This window comes from Odocoileus virginianus, chromosome 10 (assembly GCF_023699985.2).
Source record: "Odocoileus virginianus isolate 20LAN1187 ecotype Illinois chromosome 10, Ovbor_1.2, whole genome shotgun sequence".
Taxonomy (NCBI): domain Eukaryota; kingdom Metazoa; phylum Chordata; class Mammalia; order Artiodactyla; family Cervidae; genus Odocoileus; species Odocoileus virginianus.
This window is the reverse complement of record NC_069683.1, coordinates 26,739,626-26,758,970: the sequence shown is the minus strand read 5'-3', so window position 1 is coordinate 26,758,970 and position 19,345 is coordinate 26,739,626. Positions and strand designations below refer to the sequence as shown.

The following is a 19,345-nucleotide window of genomic DNA, read 5'->3' as shown; positions in this document are numbered from 1 at the left end:
TTACTTAGTAATAATCTAAAAATAGCCATTAGTCCTCCTAATATTTTATCATAAATGAGAAAATAATTTACATATTTCCTATGACTATACCACCTTTTTAGTCCTACTGTTGATGTGGTATTTAATTGATAATGGGCATTGCCCTGTGATTATCAACAAAGCTTTCAAAATTTAAATTTTATTCAAAAAAAAATTAGCTAGCCTTATTTTTCCCCTCCAAAAGCTCTATCAACACCCAACACCAGTATTTAACTGACTTCTCTCTTTTACTGAATTCTTAAAATATTGAGACAAATGTTTACAAATACATTTATTACTGAATCATGTTCTGACTTTAATAAAAATTGTGAAAGTTCTCTAAATTTTACAAGCTGAAGAAAAAAATAAGTGAAAGAATTCTTTGAACATCCAGTTTTAAATAAATTGACCTCTCAAGTCAAAAAGCAAAATAGCAGTGACATTTTTGTTTTACACTCAACCTTTCATCTAAGAACATGTAATCTGAAAGAGTGACTATTACCCCAATTTTACCACTGAGGCATAGAATTACAGAGATTGAACTGAACTCAAGAGGTTATCTAATCTAGCTTCCATCACCAGGAATGACTACATTTGAACAATCCAAGAGATGTCTGCATTCTCTGTTTTTCAAAATCTCCAGGGAAGATGTTACAACTTGCGTTAGCAATTTGCTCTGGTCTGTAACATACCTTATTTCACTTATAATCCAAATCTGCAGATAAGAAGGAAATAAAATCTAGTTTCCCAGCTCCTCAGTAAATATTCTTACCCAGATGTAGTTATAAAACAACTACAAAAATAAGTAGATGAAGAAATAGATATTTCAATAATAAAAATTTCCAATATCTAGTCAATTATTCACCTGTTTCAAGCAATATTCATTTTGAAAATATTCTGGTATAACAAAATGATTTATAGCTATCTTCATTTCACAATAAATGTTTCCCATTAATAAGAAAAATAAATTCTATTAGATGTGCATTTATGAGTCCTAAAGAGAAGAATGGGCTTCCCTGGTAGCTCAGCTGGTAAAGAATCCGCCTCCAGTGAGTAAGACCCCGGTCCAGCTCCTGGGTCAGGAAGATGCCCTGGAGAAGGGACAGGCCACCCACTGCAGCATTCTTGGACTTTCCCGATGGCTCAGAGGGTAAAGAACCCGCCTGCAGTGCAGGAGACACACGTCTGATTCCGAGGTTGGGAAGGTCCCCTGGAGGACAGCATGGCAACCCGCTCCAGTACTCCTGCCTGGAGAATCCCGTGGACAGAGGAGCCTGGCAGGAGCTGCAGCCCGTTGGGGTCACAGAGTCAGAGACAAACAAGCGACTAAGCACAAGCACAAAGAGAACAGCCATTATACAGAGTGAAGCAAGCCAGAGAGATAAAGACCAATACAGTGTACTAACGCACATATATGGAGTTTAGAAAGATGGTAATGATAACCCTATATGCAAAACAGAAAAAGAGAATAGCAAGATAAGAATTTTATGGGAACTTTCTGGGTGCCAGGCATTGTACTCCACATATACTACCACACTGAACACTAACATCAATTTTATCAGATAGGCATATTACTATCACTAGTTTTCAGATAAAGAAATTGAGACTCAAAGCAAGTTATAAAAAAGGTCTTACAGATAGCGAATGACAAAGCTAGGATTAAAACCTAAATAGTTTGGTTATGTTTCACTGTCTCTCTAATCCATATTTAATACATTTTCATTGCTTTTATTATTATTATTATTATTATTATCAAGCTACTTTAAGATTCACTGAAAAATCCTTATCTGGATGAAAAGTCTCTCCCTGACCCCCAATTCCCATTAGTTTCGCTGCATTTTTAATATCAAAGACCTGGGAAGTACAAGAACCTTCTTTAAAAAAATGCATTTATATGACAACACTTTAAAATTTGTTTCTTAAAGTTTGGTGAATTGTCACATGATTTTTCTTAGTCCTATCCAGATTTACTTTTTAAAATGCATATGGATACTTTTAAACAGAATCCTTGCTATTTCAGATGTCACTGATTACTCTGAAAAGCAGAGGGGTTTCTAGGTTTTAACTACTCTTCTAAATGAAAAGGAGCAGCTTTGAGCTTTGAAGCTAGTTAAATTGACTTCAATCTAAATACCCTGTAAAGTATTACAACCAACTGGGATGTTTCCTCAAGTGTAAACATAACTTTTACCTAAGGAAATGGCTGAGTACGTTGGCCAAATTATTTCCTGAAATGCTGTTGCTTTATTTAAGTAAGTTATGTTGTTAGTGCAATAAACATACTTCTAAACAGCTGAACTTTTGCATTCTATATAATGACTTCTTAATATTTCAGTTTATTAGTTGACAGTGATATACAGAAGGAAAAACCACATTTCAAGAGTCATAAAAACTTTGAAATTTAATTTTTACTTCAATATTTAATACAAGATTACCTTTTTCATTGTTTCCTTTCCCACTGTAATCTCATGCCCATCCTGCCCCGTGCCATTCTTAAAGAGCAGAATTCGGGCTGAGGTCTTCTCAATAAGTTTCTGCATTCTAACAGAAAGAACAGGCTTGGTTTTCCGTCTTTTGACATCAGTAGGAAGCATCAGCCCATTCATTGTCCAAGTTACTTTCTTCATTAACAACAGATGGTCTAGAAGAGATTTTTTTTTAAGTCAAGTCAATATTTGGCTTCGAAATTAAAAATGGACACATCACACTTCCCCTCCCCCTATTACCTACATTGAATACACTGGCCACTCTCCATTTAGATGCTGGTTTCCTAAAATGCTACCACCAGCTTCCCACTAACCGTGACATAAGCTGTAGCAAGCTGTCTGCTCTGATAGCCTGCATAAATCATCATTTCTGAAGGGAACAGATGTTCAGGGTATGAAAGAGTAATACCACAATTTAGTCCTAATTAAAATTCACCTTAGCATGCCTCTATCACTGATCACGTGCACTGAGCTGAAAGCGTCCATTGAAAGGGTCTAAGATCCTTTGCTTACCATTAAAAAACATGGGTCCTGAACTTTTGTGTTCTTTAAGGGTGGGAAAACACTTTTTTCCTCTTCAGTATGATTATTAACCATGTTGCTTTAAAGAAGACAACCTCCAAGTAGTAGCCTTATACATAATTCTTCTCTTGTGACTAGATGAAGGTGCCTTCTAGGACATCTTTGGTAGAGATTGGAACTATTTCACTAAAAATGAAACCCAGTTTTTCATTAACAATTTATTTTGACCCATACATTTTCAAAGATGTGTACATGAATATAAGTTTCAAAACTCCCACTAATATTAATGGGAGTGCAACTAAATTACTATGTATGACTTTGAAAATGTAAGGGTAAGAATAGAAGTGCAGTATATTGCATATCAAGTTGCTGTCAGCATTCCTCCCTTTTCAAGAGGTTTCATTTCACAAATAAATAATTTGCACCTGAGTTGTTTATTTTCTTTGTGCATTCAATTTATTTTAGATTATATTTTCTGTTCACACAAATTTCAAAAATACAATGATTCCTCCCTCATCTGCTTATCTGCCCTAGTAAGAGAAACAAAATTTTATCTGCATATAACTGAAAGTAGCTGCATTTATTTATTTACCCAAATTTCCAAATAACTCTTTGCTATTAGCATTTACCTTGAAAGAAGCATGACCTTCTGAACTTAGAAATGGGACTTTATATAAAATCTGCTAGTATTGATACAAAACATGAGCCAGTGGTTTTTTTTTTTTTTTTTTTTTAATGTTTAAAGGGAACTTTATTATGACAGTGAGTTTTGACTTGAAAATCATCCCATGAAGTGGAAGTGAAAGTGGCTCAGACGTGTCTGATTCTTTAAGACCCCTTGGACTGTAGCCTTCCAGGCTCCTCTGCCCATGGGATTCTCAGGCAAGAATAATGGAGTCAGTGGTTTTAAACAAACTTTAGGTCCCAGAATGGCTATATTAAATGTTCAAACAACTTTCTCTCTCCCTCTCTCCCCACCAACATGTACAGACTCACACATACATACATGTACACACATACACAGTGAGCAGAAATAAAAGCAAACCTTAGAGAATAAATTAAAACTAGTAGATTATAAATATGATTAAGATATCAAGAAGAGAGAAAACTTTACAGAAATTAATGACATGCTTTATCACTTTGTAATCTTAAATTGGAGAAGAAAATGGCAACCCACTCCAGTATTCTTGCCTGGAGAATCCCAAGGACAGAGGAGCCTGGTAGGCTACAGTCCATGGATGGCAAAGACTTGGACACAACTTAGCAACTAAACAATCTTAAATATATAGGAATTAGAATTAGAAAAATAAGTAGAAGTTAATAAGACCATACATGCCTGAAAGAATTGAAAACAGGTAGTCAAATAAATGTATGTATGCACATGTATGTTCATAGCAGCACTATTCACAGCAGTTAAAAGATATAAACCAAATCTCTACCAATGGATAAATGGAAAAATAAATTGTGGTATATATATATGTGTGTGTGTATGTGTGTATATTTTTACATGAAGGAATATTATTCAGCAATAAAAAGAATAAAATACTGATACATACTACAATGTGGATGATCCACAAAATATTAGGCTAAGTCAAAGAGCATAATGAAAAGATGCTCAACATCACTAACTACAGAGAAATGCAAATCAAAACAACGAGCATCACCTCACAAAAGTCAGAATGGCCAGCATTAAAAAATCTACAAATAATAAATGCTGGAAAGGGTGTGCAAAAAAGGGAAGCCTCCTATACTATTGGTGGGAATGTAAATTGATAGCAGGGAGAACAGTATGGAGGTTCCTTAGAAAACTTAAAATAGAACTACTATATGACACAACCATCCCATTCTTGGTTATATATCCAGAGAAAACCATAATTCAAAGAGACACATGCACCCCAATGTTTATTGCAGCACTATATACAATAGCCGGGACATGGGAGCAACCTAGATGTCCACCAAGGGAGGAATGGATAAAGAAGTACTATGTATATACAAGGGAATACTTTTGTTGTTGTTGTTTAGTTGCTAAGTCGTATCCAACTCTGCACCCATGAACTGCAGCATGTGAGGTTTCCCTTTCCTTCAGGATCTCCCACGGTTTGCTCAAACACTATCTATTGAGTCGGTGATAACTATCTAACCATCTCATTCTCGGCTATCCTCTTCTCCTGCCCCCATCTTGTCCAGCATCGGGGTCTTTTCTACTGAGTCGGCTCTTTGCTTCAGGTGGCCAAAGTATTGGAGTTTCAGCCTCAGCATCAATCCTTCCAAGGAATACTCAGGGTTGATTTCCTTGTAAGATTGACCAGTTTGATCTTCTTGCAGTCCAAGGGACTTTCAAGAATCTTCTCCAGCACCACAAATCAAAAGCATCAATTCTTCAGCACTTGGCCTTCTTTACGGTCCAACTCTTATGTCTGTACATGACTACTGGAGAAACCATAGCTTTGACAATATGGACCTCTGTTGGCAGTCAAGTCTCTGCTTAGTAATATGCTGACTAGGTTTGTCATATCTTTTCTTCCAAGGAGCAAGCATCTTTTAATTTCATGGCTGCAGTCACCATCTGCACTCATTTTGGAGCCCAAGAAAATAAAATTTGTAACTGCTTGAACTTTTTCAACTTCTATTTGCCATGAAGTGATGAGACCAGATGTCATGATCTTAGTTTTTTGAATGCTGAGCTTTAAGCCAGCTTTTTCACTTTGCTCTTTCACTTTCATCAGAAGACTGTTCAGTTCCTCTTCACTTTCTGACTTTAGGGTGGTATCATCTGCATATTTGAGGCTGTTGATATTTCTCCAGGCAACCTTAATTCCAGCTTGTGATTCATCCCAGCCCAGCATTTTGAATAATGTACTCCGCATACAAGTTAAATGAGCAGAGTGACCAAATACATCCTTGACATACTCCTTTCCCAAATTGGAACCAGTCTATTATTCCATGTCCAGTTCTAACTTGTTTCTTGACCTGCATACAGGTTTCTCAGGAAACAGGTAAGGTGGTCTGGTATTCCCATCTCTAAGAATTTTCCACAGTTTGTTGTGATCCACACAGTCAAAGGCTTTAGTATAGTCAATGAAGCAGATGTTTTTCTGAAATTCTCTGGCGTTTTCTGTGATCCAAGGAATGTTGGTATTTGATCTCTGGTTCCTCTGCCTTTTCTAAGTCCAGTTTGGACCTCTGGAAGTTCTCAACTCATGTATTGTTGAAGCCTAGCTTGAAGGATTTTGAGCACTACCTTGCAAGCATGTGAACTGAGCGCAAATGTACAATAATTTGAACTTGCATTGCCCTTCTTTGGGATTGGGATGAAAATTGACCTTTTTCAGTCCTGTGGCTACTGCTAAGTTTTCCAAATTTGCTAACATATTGAGTGCAGCACTTTAACAACATCATCCATTAGGACTTGAAATAGCTCAACTGGAATTCTACCACCTCCACTAGCCTTGTTCATCATAATGTTTCCTAAGGCTCACTTGGCTTTACACTTCAAGATGTCTGGCTCTAGGTGAGTGACCATCCATCCATCATTGTTATTTGAGTCATTAATACCTATTTTTATACAGTCCTTCTTTGTATTCTTGCCACCTCTTCTTAATCTCTTTGGCTTCTGTTAAGTCCTTACCGTTTCTGTCCTTTATCGTGCCCATCCTCACATGAAATATTCCCTTGATATCTCCAATTTTCTTGAAGAGAAATCTAGTCTTTCCCATTCTATTGTTTTCCTCTATTTCTTTGCATCATTCACAGGTCTTCTTATCTCTTCTTGCTATTCTCTTGCATTCATTTGGGTGTATCTTTCCCTTTCTCCCTTGCCTTTTGCTTTTCTTTTTTTTTCAGCTATCTGTAAAGCGTTCTCAGATAACCACTTTTCCTTCTTGCATTTCATTGTCTTTGGGAAGATTTTGGTCACCGCCTCCTTTACCATGTTATGAACCTCTGTCCATGGTTCTTCAGGCACTCTGTTCACCAGATCTAATCCCTTGAATCTCAGCCATAAAAAATGAAATCGTGCCATTTGCAGAGATGTGGATGGACCTAGAGACTGTCATACAAAGTGAAGTAAGTCAAATATTAACACACATATGTGAAATATAGAAAAATGGTACAGATGAACTTATTTGCAAAGCATAAAAAGACACACAGACGTAGAGAACCTATGGCTCTAGAAGGGGGAAGGAGAAGTGGGATGGAGTAGGAGACTGGGATTGGCATTCATACAATACTATGTATAAAACAGGTAACTAGTGAGAACCGGCTGTACTGCACAGGGCACCCCGCTCAGCGCTCTATGGTGACCTAAATGGGAAGGAGCATCAGAAGAGAGGGGGTGTATGTACACGGACAGCTGACTCACTGTGTTATATGGCAGAAACTAACACAGCTTTGTAAAGCGACTATACTCCAATAGAATCTTTTTAATTAAAGAAAAAGAAAGTCAAAAATAAATAATAAAAATGAAAAAAGGATACATACTGTATAATTCTATTTATAAGAACTATCCAGAATAGGTAACTCCACAGAAACAGAATTCAAACGGATGTGTGCCAGAGGCTAGAAGAGGAGATAGTAGGGAGAAACAAATGGATAAGGGGTTTTATTTTGGAATGATGGGAATGCTTTGGAACTAGACAGTGTGGTTGCACAATACTGAAAATGTACTAAATGCCACTGGTTGTTCACTTTAAATGATTAATTTTATGTTATGTGAATTTCATCAAAACAAAGAAAGAAAGGAGAAGGAAAATGAGAAAGGGGGGAGATAGAGGAGGAGGAAGAAGGAAACTACCAATGGCCAGTCACCTCTCTGAAAATAAAAAACATCTCTCACTGGGAAAAAAATAAAATAAATTCCTGTACTTTGATAGGAGTGTACCTACAATGTGGAGACCCTCCAGATGTTTAAAGGATATAAACCTTTAAACTAGGTTTGAATCTCAGCTCTGTTACTTAGGAGCCCCAGATGAGTTACACGTCCTTGCATCTCTTGATTTCTCATCTACAAAGTATGTAGTGGGCACCACTCCACTATCTGATAAGGATTAAATATCTCACAAGGAAAAGTACCTAACACACTGAAGTCACCCCATAAATGCTGGCTTCTCTTTCTGCGTCCCTGAAATCCCATGCTTAGTATGTAGCTTTGGACTATACTGAGCCATCAGAGTCCAACCAGGAAAACAGAATCCACTCAGAGTACTTGAGGAGAGGAACAGAATGCAGGGAATTGGTTATGTAAGTGATGGGAAAGACTGCAAAGCAACAAAAGGACAGTGACACAACCAAGAGATTAGTAATAGCAAGAAACCATTCTCACCAAGGCCAGATGGAGGAGGTGTGACAAGTACTGGATTTAGAGAGTCTTCCCAACAAACCATTTCTCTCTTTGATTCTTTCAACCAGAATAGGATTTCAGGGAGGCAAGTGAAGGGCCAAAGATGCAAAATTTAAGGAAGCATGCTTAGGGTGGGGCAAGCACATAACCCTCAAAGTGAGGGCCCCCTTAAATCTTGTCCTGTAGGTGCTGCATTAGTCTCTCCCAGACCCCAGCCCTGGTTTTGACTATCTGTCCTATGTGCAGAACTCCTGAAATTCCATTCAAAATACTGCTATTAGCTAGAAACTGTCTTATATGACTTACGGATTTTAACTCATCTAGTCCTCTCAACGACTTTATAGAAGGACTGTAATACCATTATAATATCATTATACTCATTTACAAGTGAGAAAATTGAGGTATTGAGAAATTAAATAACTTGCCCAATATCTTGCAGCTTGTAGGTGGTTGTGCTAGAATATGAATCCAGTTCTAGAAACTATACTCTAAATCATTACACAGTTCTGTCTCTATCATGCATTTTCTACAATGTCCTCAAGATCAAAATGTCTGAAAAAAAGTTTTACATCCTTTTGTACAAGTTGATGCACCCTTCGCATCTCTTATTTCTGTCAATGTTTCCACTGTTTTCACAGCTTTTCATTATCTCAGGGAGATACTGAACCTTTGTCTCTTCTTCATTTCTCTGAAGCAAATGCTTATTCATTCAATGATATATATTGGGTGTCCACTTCTCAAGGCATCAAGTGACAGCTGTGAATAGGACAGAAGAGTTTGTACAGATCACAGCCTCTTGGCAAGAGACAACAGTGGATGGCCTTCCTGAAAAGGGAACATCTGAGTGGAGAAACCTGAATGATGAGAAGTCAGTGATGAAAGTCTCAGGGAAGGAGCATTCCAGGCAGAGAGAAAATCAAGCACTAACTCTTGGAGGTGAGAATGAGCTGGGTGTGTTTGAGAAAGAACAATAAAGAAGTTTGGACAAGGAGAGAATGTGTATGGATAAAGCCAAAAAGGTAGAAAGGGGCAGATGGTGTCGGCCAGGATAAGGGGTTGGCTTTCATTCTGGATGTGATGGGAAGCCACTGGAAGGTCCTCAGCGGAGCCCCTTACGAAGAGCAGACTGGGACAGAGGGAGGAGACACTGGGGGTTCCCCCGGATTCCTCTTAGCCAGCCTAGTGTCCCCAAACTCCACCTGTGAGTCCTGGCCATCAACACCTCACAGCTGACCCTTCTCCTGGGACCTGCCATTGGCTGAAAGGAACCAGCCACCCGGCCCGGAAGTGCCTGTGAGGTGATAAGCTCTTCCCTCCTACTCAGGGGACAGTGCACAGCCAGGGACTGAGGAGACACAGCACACAGTCCCCTTGCTTCGGGGAGGGGCGGCTCGGAGCGTGCGTCCCACTCCACACTGGGGCTGGACTTCGGCAGCACACAGGGCTTGGCTGAGCTGCTGCCTCTTCTCTCGGCCACCTCCCTCACTCCTTCACAGGTCTCACCCACCGGTATTCCCTCAGAGTCCCTTGTACAAAACTCCCCATCTCAGGCTCTGCTTCTAGGGCACCTGACCTCAGACTGAGTCAAGGGCAGGAAACCTAACTTTCAGCTGTCATTTCTTCTCAATAACTCTTAAACTCTTCCTTTCCAGTCCCAGCTAGACCCACTTGCCCACTTCTCTCTCAGCCTCCTATCATCTGCAAGAGTTTCCTAATTGTATTTGATCCTCCTCCATTACATCCGACATTCTATACTCCAATTACAGCCAAGTTTCCTTAATCATTAATTTTACCATTGCCGGAAAAAAGTTCTAGGAGTTAGCTTTTGAACTTTTCTACCTGTCAGCCAGTCTGTGTGTCTGACTGTCAGTCAGTCAAGCAGTCAACACTTATTATGTCCATCTTATGTGCCAGACCCTATGCAAGGAATATGAAACTGACATAGTCCCTTCTCTTGAAAGGAGACTAACAGAAGAGTTTACCAACAATGTGACACTACCCAAATTAACCAGTTTTACCTAAGCTGATCTGTTAATTATTCCTTGAGCACATCAAGTTCATCTTTAAGCCCATCGCCCTTCACTTATTGAGACTCAAGTCCTTCTCAACATCCAGTTTAAGATCTTCTTTTAGTGCTCCAGCTTGCAATGACCTGTAGTCTCTTGAATCCTTTGAGCATTTGCAACCTATCCCTTATGTTCATCCATTCAACAATGTTTGAGAACCTTCCACATGCCAATACTACCTGTTAGATAAAGAGTGTAAACCATGTGGAATTATTATTTAAATGTCTTAAAAGTATATATCCTACTTCTTCTTCCATGCTTAAACTTTTAGAAAGGTAGGTATCACGCCTGCATTTCTTATTAGTTGCTCTAGGGTATATACAAGTTCACTGCACATGGTATAGTTTGCTGTTGCTGTATTCTTATTTAGTCACTAAGTCGTGTCTGACTCATTTGCGACCCCATGGACTGTAGACGGCCAGACTCCTCTGTCCATGGGCCTTCCCAAGCAAGAATACTGGAGTCAGTTGCCATTTCCTCTTTCAGGGGATGTTTCCAACCCAGGGATCAAACTGGCATCTCCTGCGTTGCAGGCAGATTCTTTACTGCTGAGCCACCAGGGAAGCCCTTTTCATAACATACTAATTATGCAAAATAAACTTCATGGCCTTTTTGTGTGTACCTACAATCTTTATTGCAGAAGGAAATGGCAACCCACTCCAGTACTCTTGCCTGGAAAATCCCATGGACGGAAGAGCCTGGTGGGCTACAGTCCATGGGGTCGCAAAGAGTCAGACACAACTGAGAGACTTCACTCACTTCACTTCACCATCTTTATTCCCTACCTCTCCCCATTATGGATTTAAATATGATTTTTATACCACCTTGATGTTCACTAATGACCACAACGGGATACAATTTTTTAGGAAAAGAAGAAAACCTGTTAAGGAGAACAGCTTGGCAAACAAAGGTCTAGAAGGAGTGAAATAGACTGGGATGAATTCAGAGTATATTTCAGTAAATGCTTATGTTTTCCTCAAGTTTCCCTTGGGGGTCATCTCTTCTAGGAAGCCTTTTCCAGCTTGGACACCCTGCTCTTTGTGAAGGTGTCTACTACTGAACTGACCCCACCACACTGACACTTTGTGCTTTCCTGGCTAAACATGCACTGCTTACCTGAGGCATGGAGAAGGTTCTCGCCAAGTGCTGAATGAATGAATGAATGAATCTATCTTTTATTCCAATAAAAGGAATATATTCATGATTCTATTACCTAAAAACACCTAAGGATACTTTACTTAAAAAAAAATAAGCAGCCTAAAAAAATTTCAAGATAACATTTCTGAAGTTCCAAATAGGTTTTCTGAAAGAACTCTAGGTAGATGTAGGAAGACCACATAATAAAGAAAATATTCAAATATATTTGAAATTGTCCTTTATAATATATATTATATACAGTTGTTTTTAAAGGTACTCCAACTTTCCAGATTCTTGTTGATAAACAGAGAAACACTATTGGAAATACATAAAACATTTTATACAAATAAAGAATTTTTAAACCAACTTGTAATGCAGCCTAATAAAATAATACTAATGATGATAGAACACATTAATAATATACTAGATAAGCAGCAAAGCATTAAAAGCATGGGATCTGAAGCCTAACTCTGGGGATCCAAACCTTAACTTTGCCTCTTACTAACTCTGTAACTGCAAAATAAGTCAATTTCATTTGTCTTAGTTTTCTTATCTGAAAAAATGACAATAATAATATTTCTCCTTACTTATTTTATGAATGAAAGAAATTTATACTGATAGAACACTTTTGTATAAATATGAAATACAGCAAACATTGCTGGCATTATTATTATCCTCATGATTTTTACCAAGAACTTAGCCTATGGAAAGCAATGTGTTAAGTGCTTTATAAACACTAACTGGTTTTATCCTCTAAACCTTAGGAAGAGATAATATTATCATCTTCATTTCATAGATGAGGATAACGAGACCTGAAGAAATTAAGCAACTAGATCTGTATCCTGTGTCTCCTGCATTGAATCAGATGGTAAAGAATCAGCCTGCAATGCAGGAGACCTTGATTCAATCGCTGGGTGGGGAAGATTCCCTGGAGAAGGGAATGGCTACCTGCTCCAGTATTCTTGCCTGGAGATTTCCGTGGAGAGAGGAGCCTGGCAGGCTATATAGTTCATGGGGTTGCAGAGTCAGACACAACTGAGTGACTAACACTGGCCTCTACTCACTAGATGCCGTTGGGACCTTCCCCCATTGGGACAAGCAAGAAACATTGCCAGACACTGCTAAATATTCACATTTAGCAGAGAGAATTTTAGGAGACAGAATTTTCGCTAGTAGAGAACCACTGCGGTAAAGGAGTCTGAGAGAACACTCCTCTGCAGAGGCACAGGGAGCCGTGAATAAACGACGGGCACAGACCATGCTCTTTTCTTATTCCAACTTTTGATCATGACTTTCCCTCTCCATCTTCTTTCCTTCTCAACTCAGTGCCACCACCTTTACCTACTTTCTTCAGGCTTCATAGCCTCACCTTATCGAGAATGAGTATCCCTCATTTTATTGAACTTCTGTGTGTCCCTGTTAGACTTTGAACATTTCAATTGTGTGAAATGTTTTCTCATCTGTGTACCTCTAGTATGTGGACTTTCCAGGAGGTGCACTGGTAAAGAATCAGCCTGCCAATGCAGAAGATGCAGGCTTGATCCCTGGATCAGGAAGAACTATCCCTTGGAAAAGGAAATGGCAACCCACTCCAGTATTCTTGCCAGGAAAATCCGTGGGCAGAGGAGCCTGTCGGGTTATGGTCTATGGGGTCACAAATGAGTTGGACATGACTAAGCAACTAAACAACAACAACCTCTAGTAACCGGTATGTTGTAAACAGTATGCCTGCTGGAGGTTGAGCAAAATAAAAAAAGTTGATCATACATTTTCAATGTAAGCATTCGTTCCTTGCTGCAGAGACAGCATCCGAAATAGTGTTTAATCCTATAGTAAATGCTTTTTAAATATTTGGAGACTATTTGTCAAACATGTCAGATCAGAGCACGACTATTATTTCATTAGGTGGATATTAGGTAATATTTTCAGGTAGATATTACCTTGACTTATATTTTCTCTAAATATTGGGGAAAGATTACATTTTTATACTCATAATTAATTAGTTTTTTCATTACCATGTCCCTCCTTGAACTTACCCAGAAACCAGAATATGTATCATGGAGAACAGCTCAGAGAAAGAAGCAGCAGAACAGTCAGAAGCTTAGTGAGTTACTTTGCTTGGTTCAGAACTGTAAAACACGTGAAACTTTAAAAATTATTGATTCTACCTACCCATTTCATTTACTCAGTTACTCACTCAACATACATTAACTGAGTCTCTAACAAATGTTCTGTGCTAGAGAGGCTGCACAGGGGGCACCTCAGAGTTCTCTGGGAAAACAACACACACTATGGCACGTGCCTAGTCAGAGATGTCCCAGGGTGTTGAGGGAGCCTGGAGAAGCAGCACCTGCCCCAGCCTGTGTTGAGCAAGAAAGGCTTTCCAGGGGAAGGATATGAGGTCGGACTTGAAGCATACTTGGAGTGAGCAAGAGAGGGAGAGCATACCCCAAGAAGAGAAAACAATGCAGGTGAAAATCCAGAGTTAGGCAACAATATGATGGACCATTGGGAGGACACAGAAAACTGAGAGGCCAGAGCTGGAGCAAGGAAGGCAGGCCTAAGCTTATGCAGATCAGAGCTTTTGCACAATGCAAAGAAGCTCCACACTCCCCAGAGCAAGCCATTCTAATCTTCTGGATAGAAGGAACTACTGGAAAAATCTTCCTTACATGAAGGCAAAACCCATTTCTCTACGAAACAAAGCTGTTGGGGTAAGATCCGAATCATCACGTCTCAAAGCGTGGGCCATGGCCTCCTGTCTGAGCTGACTGGAGAATCAGGGAACCCTCGCATTTAGCAACAAAAGGTGTATGTTCTTAACAACACAACTCCAGGGACCTATGCCTTCATATGAAGAAAGGTGGTGAGGGCTGATAGCCAGTTTAGTTCAGTTCAGTCACTCAGTTGTGTCCGACTCTTTGCGACCCCATGGACTGCCGCATGCCTGGCCTCCCTGTCCATCACCAACTCCTGGAGTTTACTCAAATTCATGTCCATTGAGTCGGCTGATGTCATCCAACCATCTCATCCTCTGTGGTCCCCTTCTCCTCCTGCCTTCTATCTTTCCCAGCATCAAGGTCTTTTCAAATGAGTCAGTTCTTTGCATCAGGTAGCCAAAGTATTGGAGTTTCAGCTTCAGCATCAGTCCTTCCAATGAATATTCAGGATTGATTTCATTTATGATGGACTGGTTGAATCTCCTTGCAGTCCAAGGGACTCTCAAGAGTCTTCTCTAACACAACAGTAAAAGCATCAATTCTTCGGCACTCAGCTTTCTTTATAGTCCAACTCTCACATTCATACATGACTACTGGAAAAACCATAGCCTTGACTAGATGGACTTCTGTTGGCAAAGTAATGTCTTTGCTTTTAAATATGCTGTCTGGGTTGGTCATAACTTTCCTTCCAAGGAGCAAGCATCTTTTAATTTCATGGCAACAGTCACCATTTGCAGTGATTTTGGAGCCCCCCCAAAAATAAAGTCTGTCACTGTTTCCCCCCCATATATTTGCCATGAAGTGATGGGACCAGATGCCATGATCTTAGTTTTCTGAGTGTCAAGTTGTAAGCCAAATTTTTAACTCTCTTCTATCACTTTCATCAAGAGGTTCTTTAGTTCTTCACTTTCTGCCGTAAGGGTGGTGTCATCTGCATATCTGAGGTTATTGATATTTCTCCTGGCAATCTTGATTCCAGCTTGTGCTTCATCCAGTCCAGAGCATTTCTTATGATGTACTCTGCATATAAGTTAAATAAGTAGGGTAACAATATACAGCCTTGACGTACTCCTTTCCTGATGTGGAACCCGTCTGTTGTTCCATCTCCAGTTCTAACTGTTGCTTCTTGACCTGCATACCGATTTCTCAAGAGGTCAGGTGGTCTGGTATTCCCATCTCTTTCAGAATTTTCTACAGTTTATTGTGATCCACACAGTCAAAGGCTTTGGCATAGTCAATAAAGCACAAGTAGATGTTTTTCTGGAACTCTCTTGCTTTTTCGATGATCCAGCAGATGTTGGCAATTTGATCTCTGGTTCCTCTGCCTTTTCTAAATCCAGCTTGAATGTCTGGAAGTTCACAGTTTATGTACTGTTGAAGCCTGGCTTGGAGAATTTGAGCATTACTTTGCTAGATAAGTGCAACTATGTGGTAGTTTGAACATTTTTTGGCATTGCCTTTCTTTGGGATTGGAATGGAAACTGACCTTTTCCTGTCCTGTGGCCACTGCGGAGTTTTCCAAATTTGCTGGCATATTGAGTGCAGCACTTTCACAGCATCATCTTTTAGGATTGGAAATAGCTCAACTGGAATTCCATCACCTCCACTGGCTTTGTTCGTAGAGATGCTTCTTAAGGCCCACTTGACTTCGCATTCCACAATGTCTGGCTCTAGGTGAGTGATCACACCATCGTGATTATCTTGATCATGAAGATCTTTTTTGTGTAGTTTTTCTGTGTACTCTTGCCACCTGTTCTTAATATCTTCTGTTTCTTTTAGGTCCATACCATTTCTTTCCCTTATTTTGCCCATCTTTGCATCAAAAGTTCCCTTGGTATCTCCAATTTTCTTGAAAAGATCTCTAGTCTTTCCCATTCCATTGTTTTCCTCTGTTTCTTTGCACTGATCACAGAGGAAGGCTTTATTATCTCTCCTTGCTACTCTTTGGAACTCTGCATTCAAATGGGTATATCTTTCCTTTTCTCCTTTGCCTTTCGCTTCTCTTCTTTTCTCAGCTATTTGTAAGGCCTCCTCAGATAACCATTTTGCCTTTTTGTATTTCTTTTTCTTGGGGATTGTCTTGATCACTGCCTCCTGTACAATGTCATGAACCTCCGCCCATAGTACTTCAGGGACTCTATCAGATCTAATCCCTTGAATCTATTCATCACTTCCACTGCATAATTATTAAGGGATTTGATTTAGGTCATACCTGAAAGGTCCGGTGGTTTCCCTATTTTCTTCAATTTAAGATAGTCAGGGTAAACATTATTACTTCCAGAGGCAAGAAGAAAAACAGAATCTGATCTTGTGCCAGTGTGGAGTACCCAAGGATGCTCAATACAGACCTGAGTAGGTTTTGGCCCTGGTGAGGAAGAGGATTAACTGAGGCTAGCAGTGGGTGGAATGAGGAATAATCAAGTGGTGAAGGGGCTCTCAGGCATGGGGGGCAGGAAGCCAGCCTGAGTATTAAAAGAAGAAACGTGCTGCCATCTAAACCCACCTTGAACGTCTCAGGAAACATAGTAGCTATGCAGAGCTAACAAATGCTTCCTATGCTTCTGTCTTTTGTCTCATCTCACAACCCTGACATCCCTCCCAGGGCTGAGGCTATCTGGTACCTGTTAGAATTGGAAAACAGCCTCCCCACCCCGACCCAGCTCTGAGGTCCTTCAACTCTGCACAGCAGGGAGCAGTGGCCCTAAACCTTCCCAAAGGTCACACCATCTCCTCTTTCTTACCTCCTTACTTTCAATAATAGCCAATAAGCACCTACTGTACGCAAGGTACTATGAGAAATACAAAGGGAAGCGTTAAATGAGAAGAAAGCCTCTCCTCTGCCTTCTCCAACCATCAAAAGAAAAAAAAAAAAAAACTGAGGGGAGAGAATGGGTAAGAAAGGGCATTCCTGACAGGATGTGGGAAGACTGAAAATCTCAGGTCTCTAAGTTCCTGGAAGAATCATTTATCCGAGCACTCCACTTCGGACCACTGTCTGGTCTCAGACAAGCGTTAGCATTACCATTAGCCTCTCTGCCATGGAATTATTCTTGGGCTGGCTTACTCTAGCCCCTTGCCAAACAGGAACATTCAGCAAATCTACACAAGAATTTGGGATGAGGGATTTTTAATATATTCCTTCTGAAAGTCCACTTACTGTTTGCTGGCCCAGCAGGATGCTCTAATGAGGTCTTTACTTCCCCTCCCACCATGGAATATGCGTGGTTCACCATAGTACCTATTTGGTTTTTCATTCAACCACTGAACAATGTTTGTTGAGCATCTATTAAGTGCCAGGCCTTGTGACCTTCCCCCCCATAAAAAGATGGTGAACAAGGCAGCCGTGGTTTATGCCCTAAGGAAGCCTGGTTTAGAGAGGACAACAGTCATCACAAGTCTGATGATCACAAAAGACCACACTGAGAATAAGCTTAGCCTTACTAGTGACAGCCTCCCCAGGAAGCAGGACCAAGGACAACGCCTGTCCAGCCAGGGATCTCAAAAGCAGGAGACCTGGAAGTCCTCTTTGAAGGGTTCTTCCATCTTCCCTTTATTGACAGTACTCTCAGCAAATTCCCCACATGTGCAATTGTCAAAGAAAGGGTCCTATTTTCATTATCATCTCATCTCCTCCTAATTGTGGTAGCCACCCCTAGTGGGTTCCAAAGCCTCACGACCGTCTAGGTAAGGATAGGAGTTGGGCCTGCACTCCACTGAAGTTCCAGAGAAGGCTGGACAAAACCTTGGGAAAAATTTCCCCAAAGGGCTATAGCCCAGCCAAGTCCCTTGACTGTTTATGTTCATACACTTACTCTCTGGCAGCACTCAGAACATTATGCCCCAATAATTTATTTTGAAGAACTCACATCCTATTTTATTTTCATGTTTTTTTTATAACCAAATCATGAAAAAGATAAAGCATGTTCTAGCATTAGAAGGTCTATTTACAATATCACCACATTTTCTCAGCCTACTTCAAAAATGCCAATGCCTGTCATGAAATTAAATAAATCTGGGTGCTCCCCACATCGTAATTTTCCATTTTGCATGTGCCAGCCAAAGAGAATACTGCTTTCTTCTGTCACCAGAATAAAAGCAGCAAACTTGCAACGTCAAATCCATAAGCTTATTAAAAATATTTTTTAAAAAATTAATTCTCTTGTAGTTGGGCAATAAACTTGAAAATACACTAATGCTCTGGCTGTCTTGAAAGTATAGATAATGACCTTAAATATGAACAAGCACATCATTTCATGGGTGCAAGATGATGAGTTTATAAAATATAAATGCTCTGACGGTAAGAAAACATACTGCTATATTCAATTATATCATCTGCTCAAAATACAATTGCTTCTATGTTTGGTAAATAGATTAAATCCAGGTCACATTCCTGTGTTCAACTGGGTTTCTAGTCACTCCCTTTTCTCTAAATACTTGCGTTCTTTGTTTCTGCATGTTCTTAAGTGTCATCATTTATTGCTATAGGCGTGATGGCTATACTTAACTAATAATGACAGTGGTTGTCATTAGATTTTAACTCAGTAACACGAGTCTGACATATCATTTGAAGTATGTCTTCAATTTAAATTTGATTAAAATTACAAACATCCTATCTACTGTGCCAGTCAAAAATGTTGTCACCCTTTCCCTGAACTTTTCTATGAACTTTCTTGGAATAAGTTGTGGCAGCTTAAAGTTAAGGCTAGCCTTGGGTCATAAACATATTTTAAAAGTCGACTTTCAGAATAGAGCAGAGCAAGCCCACTTGGGGCTCGTTCCATATAAGGACTTGATTTTGACTTACACCTCAGAAAAATTCTCAAGGCAAACAGTAGAACATAGTGAGAGTTCAAAGGCTCTAACTCAGATCTCCATATCATGCTGTAACACAAGTGCTTGCTCGTGATTTTAACTTGGTTGTAAAAAGTTTAAGGTCCTGGACCTGGCAAGCACCTGTAGTAGTAAAATCAGGCACTTGTGCCAGTCTGTATGATAAGCTGGTGGAAATGAGTCAAACAAGAGATGCAGCAAAAGAGGGAAAACAGACAAAGAGCAGAT

General features: G+C 39.8%; 1 protein-coding gene across 1 annotated transcript in view; it reads right to left on the bottom strand.

Moving 5' to 3' along the window:
- LOC110136540 (doublecortin domain-containing protein 1) overlaps positions 1–19,345 on the bottom strand; it is a 279,881-nt gene that overhangs the window by 206,249 nt on the left and 54,287 nt on the right. Inside the window, exon 5 of the mRNA XM_070473220.1 lies at positions 2,454–2,659. Coding sequence (XP_070329321.1) covers positions 2,454–2,659 — 206 coding nt within the window. The remainder of the gene's footprint in view (positions 1–2,453; positions 2,660–19,345) is intronic.